This window comes from Sparus aurata, chromosome 14 (genome assembly GCF_900880675.1).
Source record: "Sparus aurata chromosome 14, fSpaAur1.1, whole genome shotgun sequence".
NCBI classification, from domain to species: domain Eukaryota; kingdom Metazoa; phylum Chordata; class Actinopteri; order Spariformes; family Sparidae; genus Sparus; species Sparus aurata.
In genome coordinates this window covers 5,540,586-5,567,913 of record NC_044200.1, presented here as the reverse complement: position 1 = coordinate 5,567,913, position 27,328 = coordinate 5,540,586, and the positions used below count along the sequence as shown (strand labels likewise).

General features: G+C 39.2%; 1 protein-coding gene across 1 annotated transcript; it reads right to left on the bottom strand.

Moving 5' to 3' along the window:
- Positions 1–1,046: 1,046 nt before the first annotated feature.
- cmah (cytidine monophospho-N-acetylneuraminic acid hydroxylase) lies at positions 1,047–27,328 on the bottom strand. Its single transcript, XM_030439190.1, has 15 exons — positions 27,213–27,328; positions 13,662–13,872; positions 13,481–13,572; positions 11,391–11,500; positions 10,952–11,142; positions 6,461–6,541; positions 6,270–6,336; positions 5,977–6,058; positions 5,770–5,907; positions 4,776–4,911; positions 4,456–4,599; positions 3,296–3,470; positions 2,642–2,758; positions 1,566–1,681; positions 1,047–1,385 (listed from the first exon to the last, which is right to left on the bottom strand). Exons 2-15 carry the CDS (start codon positions 13,865–13,867, stop codon positions 1,247–1,249), a joined length of 1,794 nt encoding a protein of 597 aa, XP_030295050.1. The 5' UTR covers positions 13,868–13,872; positions 27,213–27,328; the 3' UTR covers positions 1,047–1,246.

Genomic DNA, 27,328 nt, shown 5'->3' with positions numbered 1-27,328 from the left:
CACCATTTATTATATAAAAAATATCCATATCTAACCGTTGTGCTGCTCCAGCAAGGGCTCCGGTGCGATCGACCCGGGGGATAATGTCAGTAAATTAGAGTTAAAACACAGACTTCGCTTATCCTGTGTGAATGCGCCGCACGAAACACGGACGTGGTGGGATAATTTCTAAATCACTTGAGGTCCCCAGGTAATACTACTCCCTTGCAAAGAGCTGCATTTTCCCCGTAGTCAAATACCGGAGTGTTGCCAAACATTTTAACTGCGGCGTTATTGGATTGTTTCAGTTGGTTGGGAGTGTTATTTAGTCCCTCACCAACTCATCCACAACTTCAATCCCTTCGCGGTCCATCTGACATCGTTTTAATAATTCCCTGTTATTTAGCGTCTCCAAAACATTCGGCTGTGACCAGGTCTTAGTGAGTTAGGAGTCCTCTGGACTACTTCTAAGGTCTCCCAGACTTAGGTGCTACTTTTAGGCTTAAAATGTTTTGTGAATAACTCTTATTTTCAAAAATTAGGAGTCCTAAAGTTACAATTGACACGCCCATTATTTTTAGGAGTTGCTCCTAAATTCGCCTGTTAGGAGCTACTTTTAGCCTTAAGATTCTTTGTGAATACGGGCCCAGGTCATTTGTATGTTATATACAAAGTTATATATCATTGTATGTTGTCTGATTCACCTCTTAAACACCAGGCTCGTCCATTTTACATTTTTTCAAATGTAGAAGCTGCAACATTTTCTGCCATCTCACAGTCTTTGCTAGGGTGTGTGGTGGGTTCCTCTCTTCAATAACAGTCAGAGCTTTTTTAACGAGGTACTGGTCCATTGCAGCAGCCAACTTATTCCTGGGCTATACTGCCATATATCATCCATAGCATTACAAAGTTACGTACACTGAAGTAGTCTGAACGGCACTGTTTGTGTAAGTGTGTTAGAGACAGAAATGGAAATGCCAGGAATGGCTTCCTGGCATTTCTTGGGGTATTTGTGCTCTTTGATCCCGTAAATTTCCAACACTGTATTATTTAGTGAGAAAGACTTTTTTTGTTGTTTTTCTGTGACATGAGCAGTCATCAGGGCTGCAGGATGATTCAGTAATGGCAGACAAACACACATATCTTGCTAAATTTTGTTACCCACCATGAACTATTGGTCATACCAGATCAAATAAGACTGGAATTAAGGTTATAAATTAAACATTTACAAACAGTTACTTGATCTTCCCACAGGAATCATCCATATTCATAGCATTACGCAGTAGCTCCATAGGCCTGGCTCCTCTTCTGGTGTGCAAGGCTCCTTGTTGGAACCCTCCTGCTGCAGGAACTGTTCCCAGTCTGGCCTGTGAACAGGGAGCTCTGTCTGGAAGTGGTTCCAGAACCTGGACACCAACAGGAAAGATTATAATACATTTACAATAAGTGGGTATCACCATGACTCAAAGCAACAGTAAAGACTGTGTTCAATTTGTCAGTATTGTGTTCTCATTATGAGTTGCCACCCTTAGGGCCATTATTTTTATGCATATGAGACTTTGATATACGTGATAAAATGTGTGTACTTGTGGTGGTAGATATCCGGGTCTCGGCTTATGCGGTTCTGGAAGCCGATGTACAGGTCATCCCAGAGTCTGCCGTGCAGCACTACGTATCTCATCACCCCAATCCTGTTTTTTGTCTTTAGAAAACAAACCAAGACACATGGTCAGTCAAGGCACAGAGAGAGCCTGTGTAGAGAGAGATTTTTCACAGAACCAGCCGTGGTTATTAGTGTGCTCAATATACAGTACGTACTTTTTCGTTTGTTTCAGATGTAAATATTGTGGTGAAGTTTGATCAAATGTTTGCAGAAATAGAACATTTTGCATGCAGTACTTATTACAGTAGCATCCCTCATCACTTCACTTATCTGAACACCATTCAAAACATGTGACATCTTATATCCAAAGAATGTCTCTCAATGAAGACTTTGAGATAAAGATGCAAATCGATTTTTGCATATTTTGAAAAATACTGAGTACTTCTGAACTGGAACTGGAACAGCACCCTGTCTGTGTTCCAGGACTTCCTGATTTACAAATTAAGCACTGCATGCAAGACTTGGAAATGACAGTAGAACATGTGTAAAAGTTTTTACTCATACCAGAAAACTTATGAGACACAAACTTTTTCACATTTGTGGAATCTGCTAGTAGGAAAATATCCAAGGCCTGCACAGTGAAGCTCATACCTAGCATCAAAATATATGCACCAAGTTTGGTTACTATTGTGTTTCTTTTATTTTGGTCCAGATATGTTTTGTGCTGATTTTGATGCTGTTTGAAGGAGGGTTACAGATTTGGACAAAATTCTAAATGGCTTGAAATCTATGTTGCTGCACATTAGTGTGGCTTATACGGACAGACTTATTTGGACCCACAGAATCTAAGAAAATATGAATTCTGTTTTTTAGACAGTTCAGTAGTTGCAGGACCAAGCGTTAAGGTCATTGTTATAGCACCATCATCGGGCCTCAACATGACAACACTCCAAGCGTTTGTTTTGTCGGAAAAACAGCTGAGTAGTAATTGCATTAGAATATTACCAACAGCCCTGTTATACGTCCATGTGTGTTGTTGTTGTTGCTACAGTGTCTCACCTCTATGTAGGAGTGCTCTCTGTCAGGCCTCTTGGTGGGGAACGACAGATCTAGAAAGTCCACCAAGTAGTTGTAGCCATCAGGATGTGGTTCAAAGTTGTCATCTGTCTCAATGACCTTCAGTACACACGTTAGGAAATGTATACTTCATTAATCATCCACTTGTAAGTTGCCAACAGAAAAAAAGGAAGAGTGCAACAAGTTTTCACATCATAATAAGTTGAATACCCAGGAGAACAGAGAGCAGCCGGGGAGGATCACTCAAAGCTGGAAGCAAAGCAAAGAGGCGCTGAGGAAAGAAAGCAGAGCACAAATCTGAATGTAGTTTTATTGCCGAAATGAGCTATCACTACACTAAGGTAAGCTACGCTACTTTGCATGGCCGATGAGCTTAATAAGACTGCTGTCTTTTTGTAATTTGGGTGAACAGGCCCTTTAAAATGGAATTGAAAGGTGTTCCCAATTCGATATGACATTTTCTTTATAGCCTTTAAAGTAGAGGGAAGATGAGAGATGTGAGTGCCACGTCACCACCTGGAAATGGACCTGGAAAGGTAATTAATATGCTACAGCAATCACAAAGTTGAAGCAAAGGAGGAGCTGGAAGGGTCTGCCATAGAAGAGGAGAGGCTCTTGCTTGTCAAGTATATTTACCCGCACAACAAGGTTGTAGTTTTTAAAGCCTGCCCAGGTGTAATAAAACTGGATCCAGCTTTGGTGTTTAAATATCTCACAGCTGATGGCGCTGTTCAGTTCATCCACATAGAAGGCGAAATCCCAACTGTCCTTGTAGATTTTTGCACAGGCTGGAGGATTTGTGATGGCCTCACTACATTTGGTAGTGGAATAAAGGAAATATTCACACAAATAACATTACATCTAGATCTTGCAACGATCCACATTGGCACTTTAAATGATGAATCAACTTTATAATAATCTTTGTAATGTAGTTTGTCCATCATTCCTTTTGGTATTAATAACATTGTACTCTACCAAATTAAGTGACCTTTGACTAAGCCCAGCGTGCCTTAGTTACTGTTGCTGTCAAGCTTTTCCATTCTCACATATCCCTTTTAGGCATTTTACAGTGATACAATGGCCATTCGTAATTAAAATACTCTATGTTTAAAACAATGCTTTGAGCTTAGACAGACAGAGAGAAAAAGCAGTTTTACATTATGAACCAGTAAATGTTGTTTTCTTGTTTGAAATGAAAACTGTCACATGCAAATATGCACCTGTCTGCTTTGCATGCCTGGAGGGGGAGCTTCCACAGGGTGAGGCATATCGCTCAAGCTATTAGTGAGCAAGTGGCACAAGAATGGAGGAGAAAGTGCAGCGAAGAACCCCCCAATACTATCATGCTAGCTTGACAGCGATGCGTACAAACAATAACCATATTATGTGTTGTCTATTTAAATTATAATACAATACACATATCGCACATGTGTTTTGAAGGGGTGGCTTGTACGGAGGAGGTGGGATTTTATCATTTGGATATTTTCAAATGAGGCTCGTACAAGCATACCAACCCCAGTTTTACTGGCTACTACATGAAGTGGTTTAGATTATCTGGATAAATTGTTGGCCAGACAACCTGTCTGATCCTCTGTTTCTTCATCGTGGTGATGATACAATGTTATTATAACCAATAGACATGATGTTGCAAACCCAACAGTCTGTTTGAACACTAAACTGCGCAAACATGTATGGTTTATCTGGTTGTAATGTCCTGACTGAGGAAACAGTCTGTTTCCTTTTCCATAGTCAGACATGGGAAAAAACACACACAGAGTTTGAGGTGATCATTTAACCTGTTAGTGGGGTCTCTCAGTGCGACGCCAAGGTCCAGCACACTGCCTGGTTTGGGCGTCCATGTCATGACATCAGGTGCAAGCTTAGTGATACACGCATTGAGGTCCTGTGCACTGTTTTTAATATTAGTGTCCTTAATGTATCTGTACACATACACAGTAGAGAGACAAACACACTTTTAGAAGGACCCAGAAGAGTAGCACTCTGCCAGGTTGTTTTTTTGTTGTTGTTTTTTTGGTTTCTTTTTTTTACATTTTAATGGTAGTTTATTTTCCAAGATAAACTGTATATCTGTATATACTGTGTATACAAACTCTACCTGTCTGATGGATGAGCTTCCACAAAATAGCCAGCAAAAGGGCAGAAGATCCTGGGCTGCAGGGACCTGACCAGCTGAGCTTTGTAACACAGCAGCTTCTTCCTTTCAGTCTTGATAAAGTCTGCCTTCCAGGAATCTGGGTAAAGACATATGACACCAACTTCATGTTAGCAGTGTGGTACGCATCCCATATACCCACATGTGGCACATTTGGTAAGACAATTTGCTGTGCCTTTCATTTTGGGTCAGACTAAAGCTGGATTGTGTACAGCAACACTTAAATACACAGAATGTAATTTCAGCCAAGAGGGGTCCCTCAATCACAACAGAGGACGTAAGTCGCGTGGGATCATGGGAGTTGTTGCTATATTTCATCACGGCCGCGGACTTCCTTTCTCAGTCTGACTCACCTCCTGGAAGTTATAGCTGCAGGCGACCAAATGAAGTAGACACTTACTTTGACTAAAAGTACTGTAGCCAAATTATTTACGGGTTTGAACATTGTTGGAAAGATCTGAGATAATGTAAGTACAGAGCTCAACAAAATATATTTTAATAATGCCTGCTCCTTTTGAGACATTTTAATGCAGAAATCTGACATTAAATCTTTCAAAGAGTAAACTCATGGACGTGTGGCATGGCTACATTTGAGAAATCAAAAGCAACCGAATGTACATTACATAATAGAAAAGGTGTAAGACACTGTGTCTATAATGCTCCTTGACTATAAATGATAATGTTATTCTATGTAAATTGTTAAATGTGGGTGTGCTTGTAAACTGAGGTGCAAACTCTTAAGTATATTTTACACCAAACCTTAAACTAACATTAGTGTATAGCTTTATCTTTCGCTGGTTTCAGTTGAAAGTAAAAATGAAAGGACCATGATGTTAGACTCATTCGTTGAATTTAAATTTAAATGAAGATGTAACTAAGGGATTCAAACGGCAGTGTGCAGTGAGATGAAATCCCTGACCACTGAAGTGAGCCTCACCTGTGTATTTGCCCCCACAGAAGGTCATGGGGAATCCTGATGCCCCCCCGGCAAAGTCGCTCATCATTAAGTCAACATTCTGTGGTAGTCTTCCCCCGTTTGGCCTGGTGCAGTCCACAGTGTTCAGGATCATGTGACCTGGAAATATGTATATTTTTACTTAACTGCAATCCTAGTGATGGCAATTCAAAATCTGAGAGCACACACCTTTATATTCCACAATGATGCAGGTGTCCATTTCAGGATGTACACCGTCCATCAGGATCATGAATCTCAGGTGTTCATCAATCTGATAGCGACCAAGGGACAGTGTAGTGACTAGTTACAGTGTTGTTAGTCTGGCTTTAACAGAATTTGATTTATTTATAGCAGTTTATGTTTAAAACATATCCTTTTGAAAGTATTCTCATTTCACATAGGCATAATGCTAATACTTAAGGCCTTACACTTTCTAATGTCAAAATTAGATAATTGCCCAGATGTTAGTGGCAGTGACTCACATTTTGCCAGACACCAAAACAAACAATGTTGATGTTGGTAAGCTTGACTTGGCTTTGCTCCAAATACCTGTTGCATCAAGACAGAGAGATATGCACTTAAATGATGCATAACCATAAACTTAAAACACAATACAAATGAAAGTTTTCAACAATAAATGTAATGGGTTAAACTGAGCTCCATCTCCACTAACCAGAAGACAGGTCTCGATGTGTCGCCAACATAAATGGGGATGTCTGGTCTCCTCTCTGACAACACCTTCAGTGTGGGGTAACTAGAAAAAATATGTGACAGGTGAGACATTCCTCCTCGGTCTGTGCTCGACGTGGACTTCTGCAGTTCAAAATACTGCACAGAATACACTTTATGTGTCCAACTATCAATCCAGCATGCGGACAGTTACCACTTTTACTAGCCAACACGTTCCGGCACTGCTTCAAGGATGGTCGCTATTAGACGTACTGGACAGGCCTGTTGATCCTAATCCACCAATGTCAGTCAAAAAGGTCTGATCTCGTGCTAACAAGATATCAATATAACCTGATAACATTTGTAACCCTGCTAGCACATAGACGGATATTAATACACTGAAAGCAAACACAGTCTCCAGCTTATTCTACACTTGAAAGATGTTATGCAGCACCTGCATTTGGGGAAAATGAAATTCTCATAGAAAGAGTGTAAAGACAAATACAACCAAATCTACAACCCTTTACAGCCTTATTGGACATCCACATAAACCTTTCCCCAACTTTTATTTCTTTGGTCTTGTTTTTATGTTTGAAATGAATAAAAAAATAAATAAACAGCACCGCTCCTCCCTACACGCAGAACATTCATAACAGGTGAATTCATAACAGTCAACATGACATTCAGTAACAGATAAGATAAATTAAGATAATCCTTTATTTGACCCACAATGTACAAAATGTAAAAATAAGTATATAAAAATATTTAAATATAGAAATATCATCAAATCAAATCATAATAAATATTATTATTAGTTGCAGTCATATTTGCATTAATTGCATTTTAATCTTTGTGAGGCTAGTATTTACATTCATTTCATCATGTAATTTACCATTAAGACCAAAACAAATCTTAATAATCTGCGTGTATGATGGTTTTCTTCTCCTAACAGGGTCAATGCTGAAGTTTGTTACTAGTTTGTGACACGGAGCAAGCACCCAGCACATCACCAGGGCCATCAAGCACCATGTCATCTGTAAAAGGCTTGTTCCATTGTTGAAAGAGGCTGTTCATTTGATTTGTTCCTACTAATAAAGGTTGTAAACCTAAATGGCATTTTGTGATACAGTCATTCTGTAATGGGGGGGCCCTCAAAATAAAATTCTGCTTAGGGCCCTAATTTGGCCTGTAAACAAATTTAGCACTTAATTGAAAGTGTCTTATATTAACTGTACTGAAGTATTCAAGGTAATCTTCTGCCAATAAATGTGCATCTGTATCAAGAGCACAAGTAAATGGAAATTATACATCATACATGTATGTTTACACTGTATATTATCCCATCGATTAATTATCAGATCCAATAACAGCATAACTTATCGTAATAAATTGTTATCTTTCAGTCAGATTGCCAACAAATGAATTAATTTAAAAATGGTTACTGAGGCTCTGATTGAGTATGCAATCGCAAATTTAGTAAAGTTATCAAACGAATGTAGTGGAGTTTACATCGTTTTAAGAATATTTGCGTCCACACGTCTTCACTGAAAACGACCGAAAACGCTGTAGTTCATATTCCAGGCCAATAGGTGGCGCTTGACATTCACCAAAAACAGAGAAGAAGACACGGAGCATGGGGAGTAAGCTTGCGCGCTGTAAACAAACAGACAGTAGACGGAGAATCCGAACACAACAAGAAGAAGATTAAAATGGCTAGTGCAAGGAAACCAGAATCGTTTGTGTGGACCGGTAATGAGGTCAAACTGCTGCTACGGCTCACACTCAACTACAAGGCATGTAAGTTGCAAGAAAGGCTCAATATCTTCTGCAGCACGAACACGAGCATGCAGGCCGCCATTGTTGTTGTATGTTGTTATGGGATGTCGCGGGGTGGGGCGATGGCGTCATCGTTTTGGATAGTATGCGGATTCGCCGTCCACATGAAAACGGGAGGGCTGCGTTTTCGGATTTCTCCACCCTGAGACCCGTTTTCAAAAAAGTGCGTTTTAGTCTTGTATTTGCCTCCAATATGTAGTGGAAGTATAAAGTAGCAGAACTTGGATACTCAAGTAAAGTACAAGAACCTCAATATTGTAAATAAGTAAAGTACTTGAGTGAATCTACTTTGTTTCCACATTTGCACCAGAAATACTGTTTTCTGTTTTCAGCATTGTGTTTAACTCTGACCAGAGGTAGAAAGTAACAAAGTTACATTTACTCAAGTAACTCTATTGAGTAGTTTTTTGTGTATATTGTATTTTTTAAAATTGGTAATTTTATTTTTTACATGATAACGTTTTGAGAGTATTGTACTTTGCTACATTAAAAATACCATCCGTTACTGAGTAAAAAAATACAAACGGAAAAAAACCCTAAACAGTTACGATTGATCAGCAAGTATCAAGCTGGCGCCAAGTCTTAATCAAAGAGATGATGGTGGAGGATGAGTATGAGACAGGCTCTACCAGTGATTACAGTTCAACGACAGTGGACCTAGAAATTTTAGCTGTACCTAAAACATTGAATTCTGCTGAACTCATAAATGACAAAAGACCCTTGGCCACATTTAAGAGTGTTTTTCCTTCAAATACAAGAGGGTCAACAGCATTGTCATGCAGTGCAAGATGTGGCCTGCCTGCCTCTGCTGCTTGTGAGCGGCTTTTCAGTTGTGCTGGATTACTGTTCACTGCAAAGTGGGCAAGAATGAGCGCAACTAACTTTGAAAATTAACGGCTGCTCAAACCTAACACGATGTTTGTAGACTAATGCTCTTAAGCAAATATCTTTTATGCAAACATATAGTGGGACAGGGCCATTTTAACTTTTTGAGTTTGCGTTCATCACAAGTTAGGAGTTTATTTAAACATGTTTTATCATTAGATATCAAGCGCGCAGTCTGCCATCATAATATGTTCTGTACACAAATAGTAATATTTTAGTTTTATTTTGGTATTTAATGATGACTTGATTTTGCCTTGATTTGTATTAATGTTGATGTGTTTGAAGAAAATTAGGATGGCACTCAGAACTAACAATTTATGGCACTTTCAATTGATTTGTTGGATTGTTTAAAAATGTTTTATGTGATGGTCTGAACTAAAAGTTGCACATTATACCTTTCCAAGGGTCTTAAATGTCCTGTGTTTACAACTTGATATGTTTTATGCTCACTTTGCACTTACATGTGAATCGATTTCTCTTTAATTAAAAACTAAATAGTTTGGGATTTATGACCCCTTGTCCTGTTTACACTACATGCTCTTGTTTTATTGTTTTTTTAAATGTAAAAATAACTTTTACTTAAAGTAGATTTTAAATGAACTACTTTTTACTTTTACTTGAGTAGATTTTGAGACAGGTAATTTCACTTGTACTTGAATAATATTTCTTCAAAGTATTGGTACTTTTACTTGAGTACAGTATTTTAGTACTTTTTCGACCTCTGACTCTGACAACCCTAATGTTATCAGTATGTACAGCTGAGCTGTTGCCCTTTCAGTGTCCTCAAAGCTGATGCCTTATTATTTGCATTTCATTTGCATTTTTTGTGAGATAGCCATGACACAATGTATGCACATACAAATAAGTACATCAGCATAACCATACCCTGTTTTAACTGACACAAAAGAAAAACAAAACTCAGGAATAGGTATTTGTTTATCTTCATTCTGATACTGTTTGAGAATTGCTTATGTGAAACCATGTGTGAGAACAATGCAAAGTGCCAAAAGGTGCCAGAATGCTCACTCCCCCCATTGGTTCTAAAGTCAGATTGGGGGTCCGTGGCCCACCATTTCTTCATTCGTTTGTTTTCTTCCACTTTCTCCATGAGAGTCGCGGGTGATGTTACCACTTTTATACCACCTTTTTCAAGGTGAAGCAGGGGTTACTGGGGTATCCTTGAGTATCTTGCTCAAGGATACTTCAGCATGTAGCTCAGTCCTGCCCCGGGGAGCCAGGGATTCAAACCAGCAACCTTCCGGTTGCTAGTCCTCAGCTCTACCCACTGAGCTACAGCCGCCCCTGACCATTTCTGTAGTTTTAAAAAAAAAGTGCTAACATTCACATCCACTACATGGATTCAGGGTTTTGGTATATCATCCATCTTTACTCCCAACCATAAACACCCCATATAGTTAGACAACATGGAGAACAAACTTAGTTATTTTGGAGCATAACCCACATTGTCACATACACGGGTACGGGTGTACTCAAGGGTGATGTCAGAGGTTTTTCTGGGCACGCAATCAGCAGCTCAGTCCTGAGGCTTAGCACTTTGGAGACATGAAATTTGTAAAACTGCTGCCTTTGTCGATCTCAGATTGATCTTTATTGGCTGAGTATGTGAACACATACTGTACAAAGAATTGAACACACACACAATTGTAACACAATTCTCGGAACAATTTATAAGAAGATAGAACTATTATTTCTTATGTATTATTTGTATAAAATGGGGTAACCGTATCTATTTAAAGACACTGGCAGAGTTTACCTGAGGTGGTCAGAGTGCATATGGCTGATGTAAATGAGATCTGCAGCACAAAGTCTGTCCAGGGAGTCTGTTGGAGGCTCATGGAGAAGCCACCAGCCTCTGGCGAACGCAGGACCCTTCAACCACGGGTCGAACATGAACCGCTTTTGTCCCAGCTTCAGCTCCATGCATGCATGGGTCATGTACGTCACCTGAGAGAGAAGTTTGATTGATTTATTTTAGCTATCACATTATTACCATGATAAATAGACCTTTATTTGACAAAATAAGGCAATCCTGTTCAATTACATTATATGTACAAGTGAGTTTTCTGCTGCAGTCTCCACACAACTAAACTAAAAAGTGTCAAAATATAAACTTGAACTTTAGCTAAACTTTGAAAACTCTGGAATTATTGTGTGTTGAGGTATAAAAAGTATGTGAACAGCAGGAAACAAACTTTGACTTCTCCTTCGAGGAGCTCCAAAGGCTCTCGCGGGTCAGCCAGCCAGGGGTCGATGGGGTTCAACTCTACCAACTGAAGCCCACCATCATTGGAAATCTCTACATCTGTGTGCAACATAACATGCATTTTCATCAGTATTTGACTAAGTCGGGGACATTGTTCTGTATTCTAAAGGAAATACTCCAGCAAAACAGACTCCTCCGCATAAATCAAGCACATTATTTAATATGCCCAGGTTTTTATCACAACTCTCTCACAAACAAAAATGATACATCATGACAGGGATTTCATTTTAAAATATAACTTTGGCAAACATTAAGTAATGTCTTGTCTCCTTATTATCTCTTAGGAAAATATTTCATGTATTTTCAATACTGTATTTTTTCTGTCATGATTGATTTTTCTATTTATTTAGTCCTCTATCTCTGTATTAACACATTTACCTTTTTCTTAAAATGCTGCTGCAGTAAGCATGTGCAGCGATGACATAAGTAGTCAAACATTGCGAGGAGGATTTCCGCTTTCAGCCTCCCTCTCCAGCTTTCACTGACCGCCTGTTTTTGTTATCTGGAATTGGATTTATGTTTGGATTGGATTTAGCTTTTCTTCTCTACGTGCCTGACCTGGAGTCATGCCTTAAGGTCTTTTTGCCAAGCCTTAACAGTCTCTTTGGTGTTTGTTAATGAATAGGTAGTTTGTAAAGGGTTATCATAAAAAGCTGCTGGAGATGAGTCATGACAGTTACATTTCTGGGCTGTAAAACAATAAGATGTTATACGACCTTTTTCACCCCTCTCGTCTTAATCTATCTCAGGTCACCGTCAGTTCCTGATCAGTCCTGATGAAGCAGATTAGCTTTGAGTAGTCATCTCTTAATATATATCTCTTAAGGATGATTTTTTTCAGAACTTTACTTTTGATATGTTGCTTTATTAGTCATACATGTTGTAAAACATGGATATTTCATGGATATATACGATTTGACACCAAGCTTTCAGGGGCTTGAAGTCATTGTTTCAATGATCCAGATGTTGAAACAAGGCTATGAACATGTGTTATTTCAGCTACACAGTGGGTGGCCATTTTATATCCATGAACCTTCTGTTGCTAAAGTGAAGATGAAAGGAGAGAGCAAGCAGCAGACAGTGACAGATGGGGAAGAAAAATAGAGACGACTGCATAATTACAGTATAATGCGATTGTGGAGGCCATTTTGTCAGCCATTTCTAATCAGTGCAATTTGGCCTGTTTAGCGTTCATTATCATAAGCTGGAAATCTGATTTGCCTTTGATCCTTGTCGTGCTTGTTTGCCTCCGTACCCGCAGGCAGCCTCTGGCCATCAACGGTGCACAGAACAACAGCAACAACAGGATGAAATAACTGAGTGCTGGCTAATGGCTCAGCCCACCAAGAGGTGATTGTGTGCAGGGTCTACGTAGACCGATCAGTCATGATGATAACAGCAGCAGTCAGCTCCCTGTGAGGTATATAGCATGTACTGTATATGGACATACCGTACATGCTATATATTGAAGTAATACTTAATGTGTTTATAATTGCTTTGGGAAGGTTTTTATTTATTTATAAACTTTATACAAAATATTTTCAGTCAAAATTGAGTGTTACAGCTTATCATTGTTATTATTTGTGCAGAATGATCTATTTCAAATATTACTACTGAGCCTGCAACAACCTGCAAGCAGGATGACCATCCTTTCATTTCTATGGCAAAAGAGGGTCTGCTTGCGATAACTATAATGACGCCTTTTGACAACCAGTGAATAGCCCCTAATCCATGTTATATGGTGGTATAACTTAAGATGGTGTATCCTTGGTTAAACAGTAACAGGCAGAATTCGTGTGCAGCTGTATTTTATTTAACTATATAACTCTGTCATTTGATAAACCTGCCAGCTGCTGCAATCCCAGATGTAAGTTGACCTTGTTTAGGAGCTCGACTCCAGATTGTGGTCATGCACATCCAGACCTGAGCTCTGCCCAGGGCCACAGCAATACAGAAAAATTACTCCAGTCCAGTTGTTATAAATTCTTCAACCAAAATATAAATAGTGACAGGACTTACCAAGCTCATCCTGCAAGAAGCTGTCTGGTGGATTCACATAATTCATTGTTGACACATTTAACTTCCAGTTGTGTTTGGTGCATTTTACCGTCCTGTGAGAGCAGAGCAGCCTGTCAACTATAATGAAAAGTTTGGTTGACACAGCGTAATGACTCGTGTGCTTCTGTCAGATTGACCTCACCTGCCATCCAGGTCTTCGATGTCTTGGATGAATAACCCTCCTTGGTGTTTGCACTGGTTCTTGCATGCTTTAAAGCCTTCGCTGCTCTTGTATATTATGTAACATTTACCGTCCCCGGGGCTTTTCTTGAAATTGATTCCATCTTTGAGCGAGCCAACTGCTTCGGCATCCAGCGACAGCAACACCTGTGCTGTTTGACAGGTCATCTTACCTAAAATTAGACATCAGATAAAATGTAAAAAAAAATGAAACAGAGCTAGAACGTTAGCACAGAGGAGTTGTAACCACCCTTTAACAAACTGCCCACTTTACAACTATAGTCTCGAGATTTGATAAATGTTTCTCTTTCTTTAGTCAACAAAAACACATTTAAGGTCAGGGCTCGGCACGTCAGTCCAATGTGGCAGGCATTTCATTACAGCAGGACTACCTGCTTGAGAGTGTGTTCAATCATTGGTCTGTGTTATTTAAACATGGATGTTGGAACTTGAGTTGACTGTTCCAGTTCAACTAGTTTTAAAACCAGTTCTAGCTGTTATTTAGTTGATGAGCGATGCATTACAGAATACATTTTGCGCATACACAGAAGCGCCGTGTCCATGGATAGACATTAGACAAAGCTGTTTGGAGAACTGATTTAATGAGACAAGACAGAAGTGCTGTTAAACACTATATACTACAGCGCTTATAGCTGTTGAGTCAAAAAGCAGCCATCTTGGATTTGGAGGTCAGGGTTGGTGAGGTGTGTCCAACTCCAGGGGTTGTTCCAGTAGAGGGTGCCGACTGGGAAAATGTTGTATAGTCTTAATGTTTGATTGTGACACCAACAAAATGTTATCAATTTTATAGTATTATTTTACCTTGTGATTTGTCAAAACCTGTTAGAGACACAATAATCTCCAGTTTGCCTTCACTGAATCTGTCATGACACACCTGGCCTAAATATAGCGCACACCACAGAACTCTGTAAATCTTCCCTGCTAAAATTCTTTAGAAAAAACAGTTCTGAACCATTCTGGAGCAGCTGGATTAATCTCAAATTTTTATCAGATTATCATGACTGCAGGAAAAGAATCTTCAGAGGATAAAAGATTAGCATGGCCATCAGACCTTTATGAGGAAATCACTGTAGAAGAGTGGCAGGATATATGTTGTCAATGCTAAGTACAAACCATAAATACAAGGTTTAAACTCCTCCAGTACAAATGGCTGATGAGAACATACTTCACTCCAAAATTATTGCATCGCATTTACCCCTCTACTTCAGATACTTGTTTCAAATCTGGTATTCATCAAGGTAGCTAGTTTCACTGCCTCTGGGAATGCACCCACATCCAAGAATTTTGGAAAGAGATTATTATAATTATATCCATCTTTATTAAGGAACAGCTTCCATTATGTCCCAAATTGTGTATTTTTGGATGCTTCCCAGCAAGCTGTACAATTAACAATAGCGGTAAGAAGATGGTCATATTTTGTCTTCTTGAAGCTAAACATAAAATTGCACTGTCATGGAAGTCTGTTCACAGACCAAGCAAGCAAGTCTGGGCTGAGGGGCTACTGCAGTTCCTTGCCCTAAAGAGACTTACTTATGTTATCAAAGGGAAATATAACACTTATGTAAAGATTTGGGGCTCATTTATGGAATTTCTGGAGGGGACAATTTCATTACAGCTTTGTAGTCTACTGTTTTTATTCTTATTTATATATTCTTTATATTTTTTATCAAATTTTGTCTTTTTCCTTATTAAAATCAATATTATTATGAAATACAGGAGCATTCTGTTTGTGGGGTACAATCTGTGTCCATCTGTGCATGCACACGATTGTCACTTCTTATTGTTATTCTTTTCTTTTCCTTATATGCCATGATGAGAAACAGTCAGTTACCGAACCAACAGAATATGCCACACGTATCTGCATTTTTGTACTTATTGATGTGCCTTGTTCTTTTGTGTTTTTGTACTGTAATCAAAAGACAATAAAAACATTGGTCAAGAAAAAAATTTGTGCACACTCCTTTCTGCACAGAATATAAATGACCCATAAAACATGAAGAAAATCCAAATTTAGTTTATTACTTTGACATTTCTTATAACTTTTGCTGTCACATATTACTTATTTACTCGTTATCACCATACTCGCAAGAACACAATATTCTCCTACAAAAACATCAAAACAGCCTTCTAAAGCCAGTTAATCATGATCAATTATGATCTACTGAATGAAAATGGTTCATCCTGCTGCTGCACAGGGGCCTCCAGTGGCCTCCCATCACTACTCTACGGCTGTGAAAAGGCACTTTCTGTGCTGCCATATAATAAAACAAAATGACTCTTCTGTCATCAGGCCCACTTAGATTCTGTCCTGGAATTATCGTTAGTTTAGGGTTGAGTTATCATATCTCTGTATAGATAATGAATGCTGGATTAAATGCGAAAGTAAAAGTAAACACTCAATTTACGGTAAGATGCACTAAAATGAGATAAGAGGGGAAAAAAAATTCCCTTGGACTTGTTTCTACGTCATTGTCTGTAAGGCCGGGAGAAGATGAGCCACCTTAAAAGGAGTGCCAGGTTCAGACCGAAATAATAAATCAGGCTGGTAATCTTATCTCATCTAATCTAATCTAATTTTATATCCTGTACTGGTACTTTCCTTGCGGGCTTTAATCCTTTTGATTATCTCCTTCTCAGTGCTGTTGTTTCTCTCTTTTTTTTCTCTATCCTGGTGCCACACTGCAGCAATGTACTCTGACCCACAGGTCTGAGGGACGGCAGCAGCCCTGCATTGTTTTCTCTCTGATAAAGCCGTTTTTTAAATAAGCATCAGACAATCAGCCATCCAGGCCTACTGCAATTCTACGATTTCCACATTGTGTAAATTTTGTTCTTTTAGTTAAGTCAATAAATTCTTTGTTTCAGCTAATTTTCTTAACTTGGAGTTAAGAGCAACTTAGAATTTCATGTTGCAACTCCACTGCATAAATTGGGATCAACCGAAGAGTTAAGAGTGGTTATGACTGTAGTCTCACAGCAAGGAGATCCCAGGTTTGAACCTGTGGGCCTGTTTGCCTTTCTGTATGAAGTTTGCATGTTATTTCTGTCCCTGCATTTGCCTTCACTGGGTGCTCCGGTTTCCCCCCCTACTGTCTAACTGGCATCTCCGATTTCAATCCCCATTCAAAGGTTACATGACTCTAAAATGCCTGTAGGTGTGATGTTAGTGTGAATGGTTGTCTGCTGCCATTGGCTCCAGTCTCCTGTGACTCTCTAAAGGAGCTGTCAAATCAAACTGGTATTAAAGATCTAGCAGCGGTAAAGGCTGACGCGTCACTCACGCCACATTGTGTCAAGTCACTTTGCACCATGTCACATCACGTCACATCAAGTCACATCACAATAAAATTAGTCCATACCACTAGAGATGCACCGATCGATCGGCAACCGATCGCAATCGGCCGATAATGCCCCTATCGGTTTTGATCGGAGTTCTCAAAATAGATCACATCAGGCCGATCAGATGACGTTTAAGTATAAAGACAGTGCATTAACTGCATGCAGGGAGGGAATTTCATGGCCACCGTTGCCCCGCACTTTGGCCTTGATGCCCCGTGAAAAAAAAACTCATCGTACGGCCACAGTGGCCTCTGTGCCCCTGGCCCGGTCAGCGTAGCGGGCTTGCCCTGAATTACAGCCACCTGAGTGCACAGTAGTCACTCACAGTAACTTCAGTGAGTCCGCGGTTCGCGCAGGTGGAGTCTCATCATCACGATGATCTCACGTGAAAGCCTCTCAAACAGCAGCAGCGTCTCAAAACAGAAGTACGAAACTTACAGCACAGGTGCGAAAGCGAGCGCAGCCGGTTTTGACATGATACGTAACTGACTTATGTGGTAGGATTTAGTCCGGTAAAGTTGGAAATATATTCACAGATTCGAACTTCCCGGATCAGTAACTCATAAGTGAAACCTTGTTAAAACACAAACGACGGCTCTTTTCTACCGTAGTGAGGAAGACAACGAGCTACAACCGTATTTTCATCTAAACGAGCGTCTGGACATTAACTCTGGTCTGTATGGTCAGCCAGCTGTGAGACGAGGGCGCAGGGACCGTCTACAAAGTGCAACACCGAAAAGAGAAACTACAAAACATTTAATAACTTCACTATTATTCAGAGTGTAGTGTCACCAAAATCACTCCACACATCAGTGGTCTCCTGCTGGTTATTCTACAATTTTTTGTTTGGAAAAAATGTGCTTTGCCATAATTTTGGGGAATTTCTATTGGGAGAAATATTCAATAACACTAATATTCAGTGAGGTGTCACAAAACCCACCTCACCCTAACCCTACTTAACAAAAACTACTTTCTAATGTAACTTTAACTTGATTTTGGTATAAAAAAAAATTTTAATACACAATCCATGTCTTATTATAAAGGATGTTATGGTATCAGTCTGAAAGGTAAATCAACACATTTTACTCAGTGGCCTTTGCGCCCTGTCATGTGGTCTTGGTGCCCCTGAAAAAAAAAACTGAAGGCCAAATGGACTTGCCCCTAAAATGACAAAATTCCCACCCTGTAACTGACAGTTACTCTGTGTAAGCTGAGTCCAAGTTGTCTCTAAGAGTCTCTAGAGTGTGAAATATTGCACATTGCCTCAGCCTGTAATAAAACGGTGGTCAATTCATGATACTTTCTCATCTCCTAATTTTTATAATCAATAATACAATGTCAATGTTGTGTAAGAAGAATCATTAATTAAATATATGAAAGTTATACAAGACAATAATATAGAAGAATTTATATGAGATTTGACGCTGTGATCGGTGATCGGCAATATCGGGATCGGCAGATACTGCTTTCGGTGATCGGTGATCGGCCCCAAAAATCCTGATCGGTGCATCTCTACATACCACTAGGAAGTGACAGTCTGTAATCATCATTCAAAAAGGGAAACCTGAAGACTCAGGACCGCTAACTGGTTCAAATCACCATTGTTGTGATAAAGCAGCGTTTTTCATACCACTCGTGATAATATAGCCACTTCTAATTGAAAACATGTCCGATACAAAGTTCCAAATGGAGTTGATGAAGAGGCATGAGCGAAAAATAAGTAGAAACCACACTCAGCGGGTTAAATCATGGATGCTACCGTTACAGGCTAAGTAAAGGGGGCTTTCCCTTGCCCGCTAGCAAAATTCTACTAGACCCCCCCCCAATCAGGCCCTCAGACTGACATACGATTTTTCAGAGTGCAGGAGCAAATGGTACGTTCTATCAAATATGTCAGTCTCATCTGCCTGACACATCCATCCTTTATCTAACTGAGATGTGTACATGTTAGATACTATGACCATGACTGACATATCAGTGACCTTGCTGTGCATTGATACAGCCGCGCCGCTGTCCGTGGTGCTGAAGTAGCAGACAAATTTGTAATAGCACCTTTTCTACCAAGTCCAACCTTCTGTACTAAAATCATTTAACTGTATATTGTATTGTCATGAATGCACTCTGTAGAAGTGTTACATCATGATCAAAGCAGGCAGCAAGATGATGAGATACACTGCTGCCTGACTACATTTACAATATTTACTGTAGATGTATTGTGTAAGGTGTGCATTGGGGTGTGTGTTTAAAAATGAACGCATGCGTGACTGGATACAATACCAGGGGTGTAGCTGTGGTAAATATTAACCACTGAATAAAGTTTTATTTTGTTTCAGTACCTCTATAACTTAGTGTCACGACCCCGGAGATCATACAAATGTTTCTATTGTACGTCTCTCTACTTGAATAACGATTTCTGTTACCTGAGTATGTGCATGATTGGTTGCAGGTCTGTTTGAGTGGTTGTAGGTTGTCCATAGAGCTGATTGGTTCCAGCCTCGGAGCCAGGAGTTTAAACACCGGCTCTTCAGCTGTTAGGGTGGGCTCTCCTCTGTCAGCCAGACTGCCAGCATGCGCCAGGGTTTCCCCTAGGCCCTGGTCATAACAGTCAGTGAAGGATTTTTTTGATAGTTATTTAATATACTGAGATTTTACTGAAATTATATTTTCTTTTGGGTCTTTGGTTGTAGTAACTCTGTTAAGAATGTTTTGAGAAAGTTGGTGTTTAGATAATGAAACTTCAACTGAAGTTTTCTTGGTTATACTATTGGTTTCCTTTAGGTTGACTTTCTCTTGTTCTAAAAGCTCTGATTGTAGATTGATTGTAGATTGTAGTGTAGCTCAGTTAAGCTACTTCTAACAAGTGAAGTTAGCTAATCTTTAGCCCCAAAGAGGGGTTTAACTACTCCAAATCAATCGTACAACAGTAAACCGACTGCTGTAACATTCATTCAACTTAAACGCAAATCCAGCTGACACCATTACACATTGTACAAGTGTAAAGGAAGCTCTTTACCAAACACTCCTACACAATGTCTATGATATGACAGCAACTGTATCCATCTTCAGTTTAACCCTCTAGCCTTGTTCGTTTTTACTACCCTCTCACCAAAAATGGCCACCAACAGATTGAGTCTGTAATTTTTGGGATTTTGTATGTTTTTTGATGCTTTTACTGCATAAAATGTTTAATTAATATCAGTTCTTGTCATAAGTACAAACAATTTTTTTGGAGAGCAGCTATTTGAGAATGTAAAGGCTATTGTGTAGTTGTGTGTGGCATTTTTTATAAAAAGATCAAAGTTACAGGTGTTTTCAACCTGTGCATCACAGCCAGGTTTGCCTTGGAAACTCAAAGCTCAATAACCTGTACCAAGAGTAATTCACCAAAACTTGTATGGTATGATACACTGTAATTTATGTCACTTTATCTTGCTAATACTAAATTTTTTTTTCATGCACAAACACACATCATTACCTGACATCCTTAGGATCACACTTATGTCAAAATTGTGTCATTCATTTGCTCCATTGGAGTGCAGGAAGCCATCATACGCCCCTAGTGGAAACTAAGAATATTAACTGAAATTGCTCCCTTGCCCAAAAATGGACAAATGACACAATCTGGTAAAAAACATTAAAAACTAAAATTTTCAAGTGTTGAGTTTAGAATGAAAGCCATTTTACCTAAATTATATGATTTTAGACTGTAAATCACAAGGAATTAAAAAATGTGGTTTTAATGGGTTTCAATTGGCCAAAAGTGTCCACGATAGAGCCATAAGGTACAATTGTAGATACACAGTATTATATTGACATATTTAAAGAGCAGGTTTCAGCCAAAAATCCAGACCCTTGGGAAATATCATTCCATATGCATTAACACAGCTAAAATGATCAACAAAAAGGAAGTGAGGTGGACACAAATGGCCAGCATAGAGTCCAGAGGGTTAACTTGTGGCAAATTATTCCCCTCTAACACCTGACCTACTTCACATTCAACAAGATGATACATGTGATTTACCTCTAAATGGATGAATCCCAAGAGGAAATAAGAAGCCCACATTACTTAGCACTGAAGCAACAAAACTGGTTAAAGTGTGACCAACATGACAATGAACAAAATATGAGAAAGATGACCACATGTGAGTTTATTGAAATAAATCACCAAGCAACACAAATCTGTTGACATTATTCATAAGATACAGGCCTGACAGGGCATAAGCTACAACACTTCCCTAAAATTAAAAAAGAAACAACCTTGGCCATCATTATTAGGGATATTGGAAACAAGTGAAACTGCAGAAACATGAGCTGCTTCATTTGAGGGGCTTTGTCCCTCTTGGTACTGGGCAGAATAGGACTTACACCAAGGGTGTAGCTTCGACTTGGATTTTCATTGCATTTCCTGCAGTTCTACACAATACACTATGGCTATATATTATAATAGAAGGTGGGTAATAATCAGTGCAATCACCACATTTTAACTTATTAACAGTTACACTCAAAATCACCCTACAGCACACTATGACAACATCTTTAACAGTCTTATAGTCAGTGCTTTTATCCAAAGTTTGGGACAAGTACAACTCTTAATATTTACCAGCAAGAACACCCTGCAACAGTCGTGTCCAGTTGTGGTCGCCACCTGCACTAAGTGAGTCCAAATTACTTTCTCATTAAATTTACATTTAATTCTCATCAAATTCCCAACCAGCAGCCCTCTACTTCTTGCCTGATCCTTTAACTATCTGCTTGGGCTCTCTCTACTGTACAAGACACATTTTTCCACGTTTCTGTTCACCTGTTCTCCTTCTTTTTCCTCAATCTTTAGTTGCAGTCTCCTAAACTGCAGCTATAGCTCATTCAGATAATAGATTACAGTGGCTAAACACAGAAGGACTGAGAGTTTCTGTTTAGAGGAACCTGACGCATTTAAAAGTTAACTGTAGATTAATGTGACAACACAACAAGTTTCAAATTTGAATCAATCCAAATTAATATCATTTGTTTCCTCATCATTTTAATTTGGTTTTTGTTATCATGCCACTATTATCTCCATAGAGTATAAACTCTAGAAGACGATAAAGTACTATCACTGCATCTGCCAATTCTGCTTCCAGCAATCGATGATTCATCAGCCAACAATGCCTGCCTAGAGCACCCTTACTATAAGCCAAAAGCTAATCATAGCCAACTAGCACAAACAAGCATTCACCCTCAGTACAAAATACTGAAAGTACTTCAGAAGAGCTCCACAACAGACAAAGCTCACACATGGAAGCCACAATCCACAATGGCTTCTATGTGACTAGCCTCAATCAAAGGGTACAACGGTGAAACAAGCTTTATTTCGGCTCACCACCACTTCCCCATATCGTAACGACAAATCAATTAAACACACACACCAAACCTCACACAGATAAAGAGCAGTCTTGTGCTTCTCAGGTTGGATTTTGACATGTTAACCTCTCCCTCTAGAACAGGGATGTCAAACTGATCCAGTAAAGGGCCGTGTGGCTGCAGGTTTTCATTCCAACCAAGCAAGAACACACCTGATTTGGATCAGGTGTGTTCTTGCTTGGTTGGAATGAAAACCTGCAGCCACAAGGCCCTTTACTGGATTAGTTTGACACCACTGCTCTAGAACATGGTTTAACCCTTTAATCTCCAGTGATTCAGCCGGGCTCGGCATGGACACCCCAATGTTACCACATCAAAAATAGAGTAGTATAGGCCTGTCCAGAAAAGCACCAGCTAACGAGGCTGGGCCAATTCAACAAACAACCTAACATGGCTAAACAAAGATGACCTCACTAACTAAACAGAACTAATGAACAATGTTGGGATCCCAGACGATCTCCCATTGATGTGTTATGGCTGGCTCACACAGCGAGCGTAGCACACAATATCAGGGAATACGTTTTGTGGATGTTAATTACTTGGATTAAATGAGTGGATGAGTAAAAACACAAGGGCAGCAGGATGGAGTGAGTCCGGGAGCTGAACAATAGGGCCTGCCTGGACTCAGCCTACAGTAGAACAACAGGAAGCAACAAAATAAAAAGGGTGGAAAAGGTCTATGTTACTGTACAAAATTATCAGAGGCCACCATATATGTTTTGGCTTCGTCTTCCTGTTGACCAGGGGAAAACCATTTCATACAAAACATATGTTTGGTGAAACAACAGCAGTTACAGGTTGCCATTCAATGTAGGACCTGCAGGCCCAAGATGACCCACCATAAGGTTAACATCAATTTTTTAAAATATTGTAAGATTAATCACTCTCTTATAATATCTAAGATTCCTAATTGATAATTATTTTTCATAATCTGAGCACGGCAAGAACAGCACTTGGTATTTTACTTAGAAACTTAGAAAGATTAACCTGGCCAAATACTTTTTATCACTGGTTCTTGTTGATATGTTGTGGTTTCATTTTTGTGACAAATGTAATTATTGTCAGTCGCTTTGTACAAACGTGCCCGCTAAATGCCCTAAATGTTAATGCAAATGGTTCTTAACTCCAAAGAGAGGAAATTAGTTTGACCAGTAGATGTCAAGACGCAAAGTAATATCTGTAATATCTGTAATATAGATTTTTCAAAGATTTCATGGACTGATGAGATGAGAGTGACTCTTAACGGACCAGATGAATGGGCCCGTGGCTGGATCAGTGACGGGCACTGAGCTCCACTTCCACTATATTAGTAACTGATATTTTGAAACTTCTCTTAATGTCAGAAATGTTTATTTGTACATTTTGTGTTGTTTTATTATTTTCACTTTAACAGTTGAAAATAAACAATTGAAGAAACTTTTCGTTTTTCATTTTCAAAATCAACAACATGTTTTCCAGAAGGAAATAAAATCTGGCTTTCAGTTTCAGGGAATAGAAAATAATATGCATTCATTAAAATAAATAAATACTTTCATGTAGGCCAATGTTGTGTTTTAATTATTATTTTTATTAAAAACTGTACAAAAGGTGCTAGATAGAGTAAGTAAAATGTATTAATATTATTATTATTATTTTATTTTTTTTATTATTATTTTTTTATTATTATTATTATATCCTTTCTATTATAAAAACATCTCTGCCAAAAAATGCATTTACATTATTGCTTTAATATACATTTCTTCTGGTGGTCTAGGAATCGAATGGTTTTATCAACTCATAATCTTGGCCATTTCGATCGACTTTGACTTGACAGAGTGAATTTAAGACCCTATTTTTCTGATTAACAAGCGGACAATAATAGAACCAAATAATACGTTTAAAGACACAACATTAACACCGAACAGTTCACCTTCAGGGTAGAGATGAGATGATAACTGAGAGATAACTGAGGAGAATTTGCAGATTTCAGACCAACCATATCAAATCACTGAGCCCACTGATGACTCTAAACTTCCGCAAACCTCGGATCATTGATCATTATCACTGATGGAAACAACGAATAAGATAATCGTCTCAGTGATAAACAGTGGGCTCGTCACGTGCTGTGTGATGAGGTTATCGTTTCCTCTCCAGCTGTGGGTGTCCGCCGCGGGGCACACCGCTCTCTGCGGGCTGACAGCGGACGTTATCACCTCACCCGTCCTGCTCCCCCGCGCTCTCTGCTTCGTTATGTAAAACCACTGTAAACGCAGACCTCCATTAAAAACTGCTACTTTGATAAAGAGCCGCGCGCGTTCAACCGTGACGAAGGGTCGGCAGAGAGAGCAGAGGAACGAACGCTACAAACCAAAGAATGATTTTCTCTTCGATTTCACGTATTTTATTTAAACTCTGAAGTTAGCTTCTGAGCAGGTTTGTTTGCGTTGTGTGTTCATGATACCAGAAAATAAGCGTCTGGCGTGTCTTCATTAGCAGCAGCATAAAATAAACTGCTCCAGTTTTAAGCTGCTTTCCGTCTGCAGCTTGCTAACTTTCAGTAAAGAAAATTAGCTAGTTTTGTTGTAGCCTCGCTGCTCCTAATGAGGCTCCCATTGGCCTCAGCTTTAACATTAATAACGTATAGGCTACCAAATGCTGTAATATTAATGATAATAATGTAATAATTAAAAACTTACATAGCAACGCAGTATTCACACTTCTTTTTTTTCCTTCTTTTCGAGGACCCAACTTGAAAATGCAGCTTCCAGAGACCGACTGCCTGCCTGAAACTTTGGAGTGAGCGCACCAGAGATAGCTGCAGGTTGGAGAATCCACCTGACATAAGCCGTGTGTACTGAGGGCTCACACTTTATTTTTTTATTTTTTTATTTTTATTTTTTTTTAGCAAGGTTGTCCTGTCTAGTGCCGATATAACAGCAACAGTATCCATTTTCAAACATTTTATCTTTTGGAAATAACCCCCCACCTACACCTGCCCGCGTACTATAAGAGCATCTCAACAGGATGACGCACTTAACTCACCTCCAAAAGATGCTGCTGTCTTTATCCCGAGAGAAATGTCAGGAGTGTCACTTAGCCGAGTAGTCAAATGCTGCGAGGTGTTCTTTATAAAGCGGTATAAGCTGGTAACCTGCAGGCTGTCTGCAAACAGGACGTCCCCCGCACCTCAGCCCAGTGTGAGCTGGCTGCTGTCCGATGAGCACGAGCACACGCCCTGCTCTCGAACGCCACACCCGAAACCCAACACTCAGACCAGAACACGCGGAGCGCACCTTTACCTTTATCGATCTATTAGCGAAACACCCGAGGGGTGTGTAGCCCGCCACTTGTCAGCTAAAATAATAGAATGAATAATTTCACACGCCACCTGTCAGCTAAAATAATAGACTGAATAATTTCACACGAACTCCACCTAGACCTCTTTTGTCTCTCTCTCAGTGTTTGCTTTATAAAACTTTAACTGTACAAAAGATGATGATGGTAGCCGAGTTCCTATAGGGGACCGGATCTGCCAACATCAAATAAATAAATAAATTGCTCGATAAATTAAAGGCGCACTTTGTGTGCTAGATTTGGAAATACAATTCAGAAAGCTAATATTTAAAATATTGACAAGGTTATAATACAAAGAGAAGCATTTATCATTTCCACAGCTAAATAAGTAAGCCTTCCTCAGAGGAAAATAAGGTCCCCAGAGCACAGTTTAAGGCTAGAGATGTGGCAGGGTCCGCCACATATAAGCACGGTAAAACACTCTGAAATTGTGCTGTGCTTTAAGGTCTACTTGTTTATTTGATTTATTCAGACATGAGAATGGAGAAGGTTTTAATTTTTGCATGAAAATCAATCAATGACGATTTTTGTATTCTGTTTAGAATTTCTCCCCAAAAATCGACAAGATGCACCTTTAAAAGCATGAAAAATTGTGAAAATAAATGTAGGCATTAATTGTTTTATTAAAAAAGTGACATTGATTGATAGATCTGTTTTAATTTGCTTCCGTATTTATTTGTCATTGTGTTAATTCACTGATATATTTATTGTTTTATTTTAATTTAATCAGTTTCAAAGTTTTCATTTTTTTTTCTGTATGTATTTTTGCATAATTTTCCCCGTTGCATATATATATTTCCACAGGCTTATTTATTTCTCTAGTCTCTATAGCTTTTATTTCTCTAGTCATTGGGTCAACTTTTTGACTGGCCTAGTGTAGCTGCACCAGTGCCAGCAGACAGGTCTGGCTTCACCCATTATCAATCTGCTGTTCTGCAGGTGAGAACATGTATTTCTTTAAACTAAGCACAATCGCCTTAGGCAGGGCTAACATTTGTGGCCGTACTGACAGTGAAATCCTGACAAACCAGCCCCAACCTACATAACCTATATAATATCTACAGGGAATGCTAAAACGTGAACTACTTGGATGATAAACAAATACCTCTTCTGGGATTATCCAACTGAAATGCCCTTTTACATGCTCTTAAGTCCCCATGAAATGAAATGTGATAACTGGTGTATATAGCAGCAAGGTAAACAGACAAAAGTAAACCTGAAGGCATCTGGCTGTTTGTAAGGCAAGCACCACTTACACAGATAAGGACGGCCCTGCATGTTTCGAATGTGCAAAGTAAATGTTTACCTCGTGCAAAACATGTGTTCATAGATCCTTCCCATTACATAATAAAAGTATGAACCTGAAAATTTGCATAATATGACCTCTTTAAAATAACAGTACTTAGTATAATCAACTCACAGCATCAAAATAGTGGACATTCAAAGCTGTCCTCGGCTGTTCACGCTATCCTCCCCTTCTGGTTCTGCTGTGAGTAAGTGAGGTCGCAGGCACTCTGTGCTACACACTATCATTTG

Coding starts and splice junctions, on each gene's coding strand:
- cmah (XM_030439190.1), bottom strand. CDS start 13,867: ATGACCTGTCAAACAGCACAGGTGTTGCTGTCGCTGGATGCCGAAGCA. Junction 6,059..6,269: donor GTTTTGGTGTCTGGCAAAAT/GTGAGTCACTGC, acceptor GGTCGCTATCAG/ATTGATGAACACCTGAGATT. Junction 1,386..1,565: donor CCGGATATCTACCACCACAA/GTACACACATTT, acceptor GTTGGTGTCCAG/GTTCTGGAACCACTTCCAGA.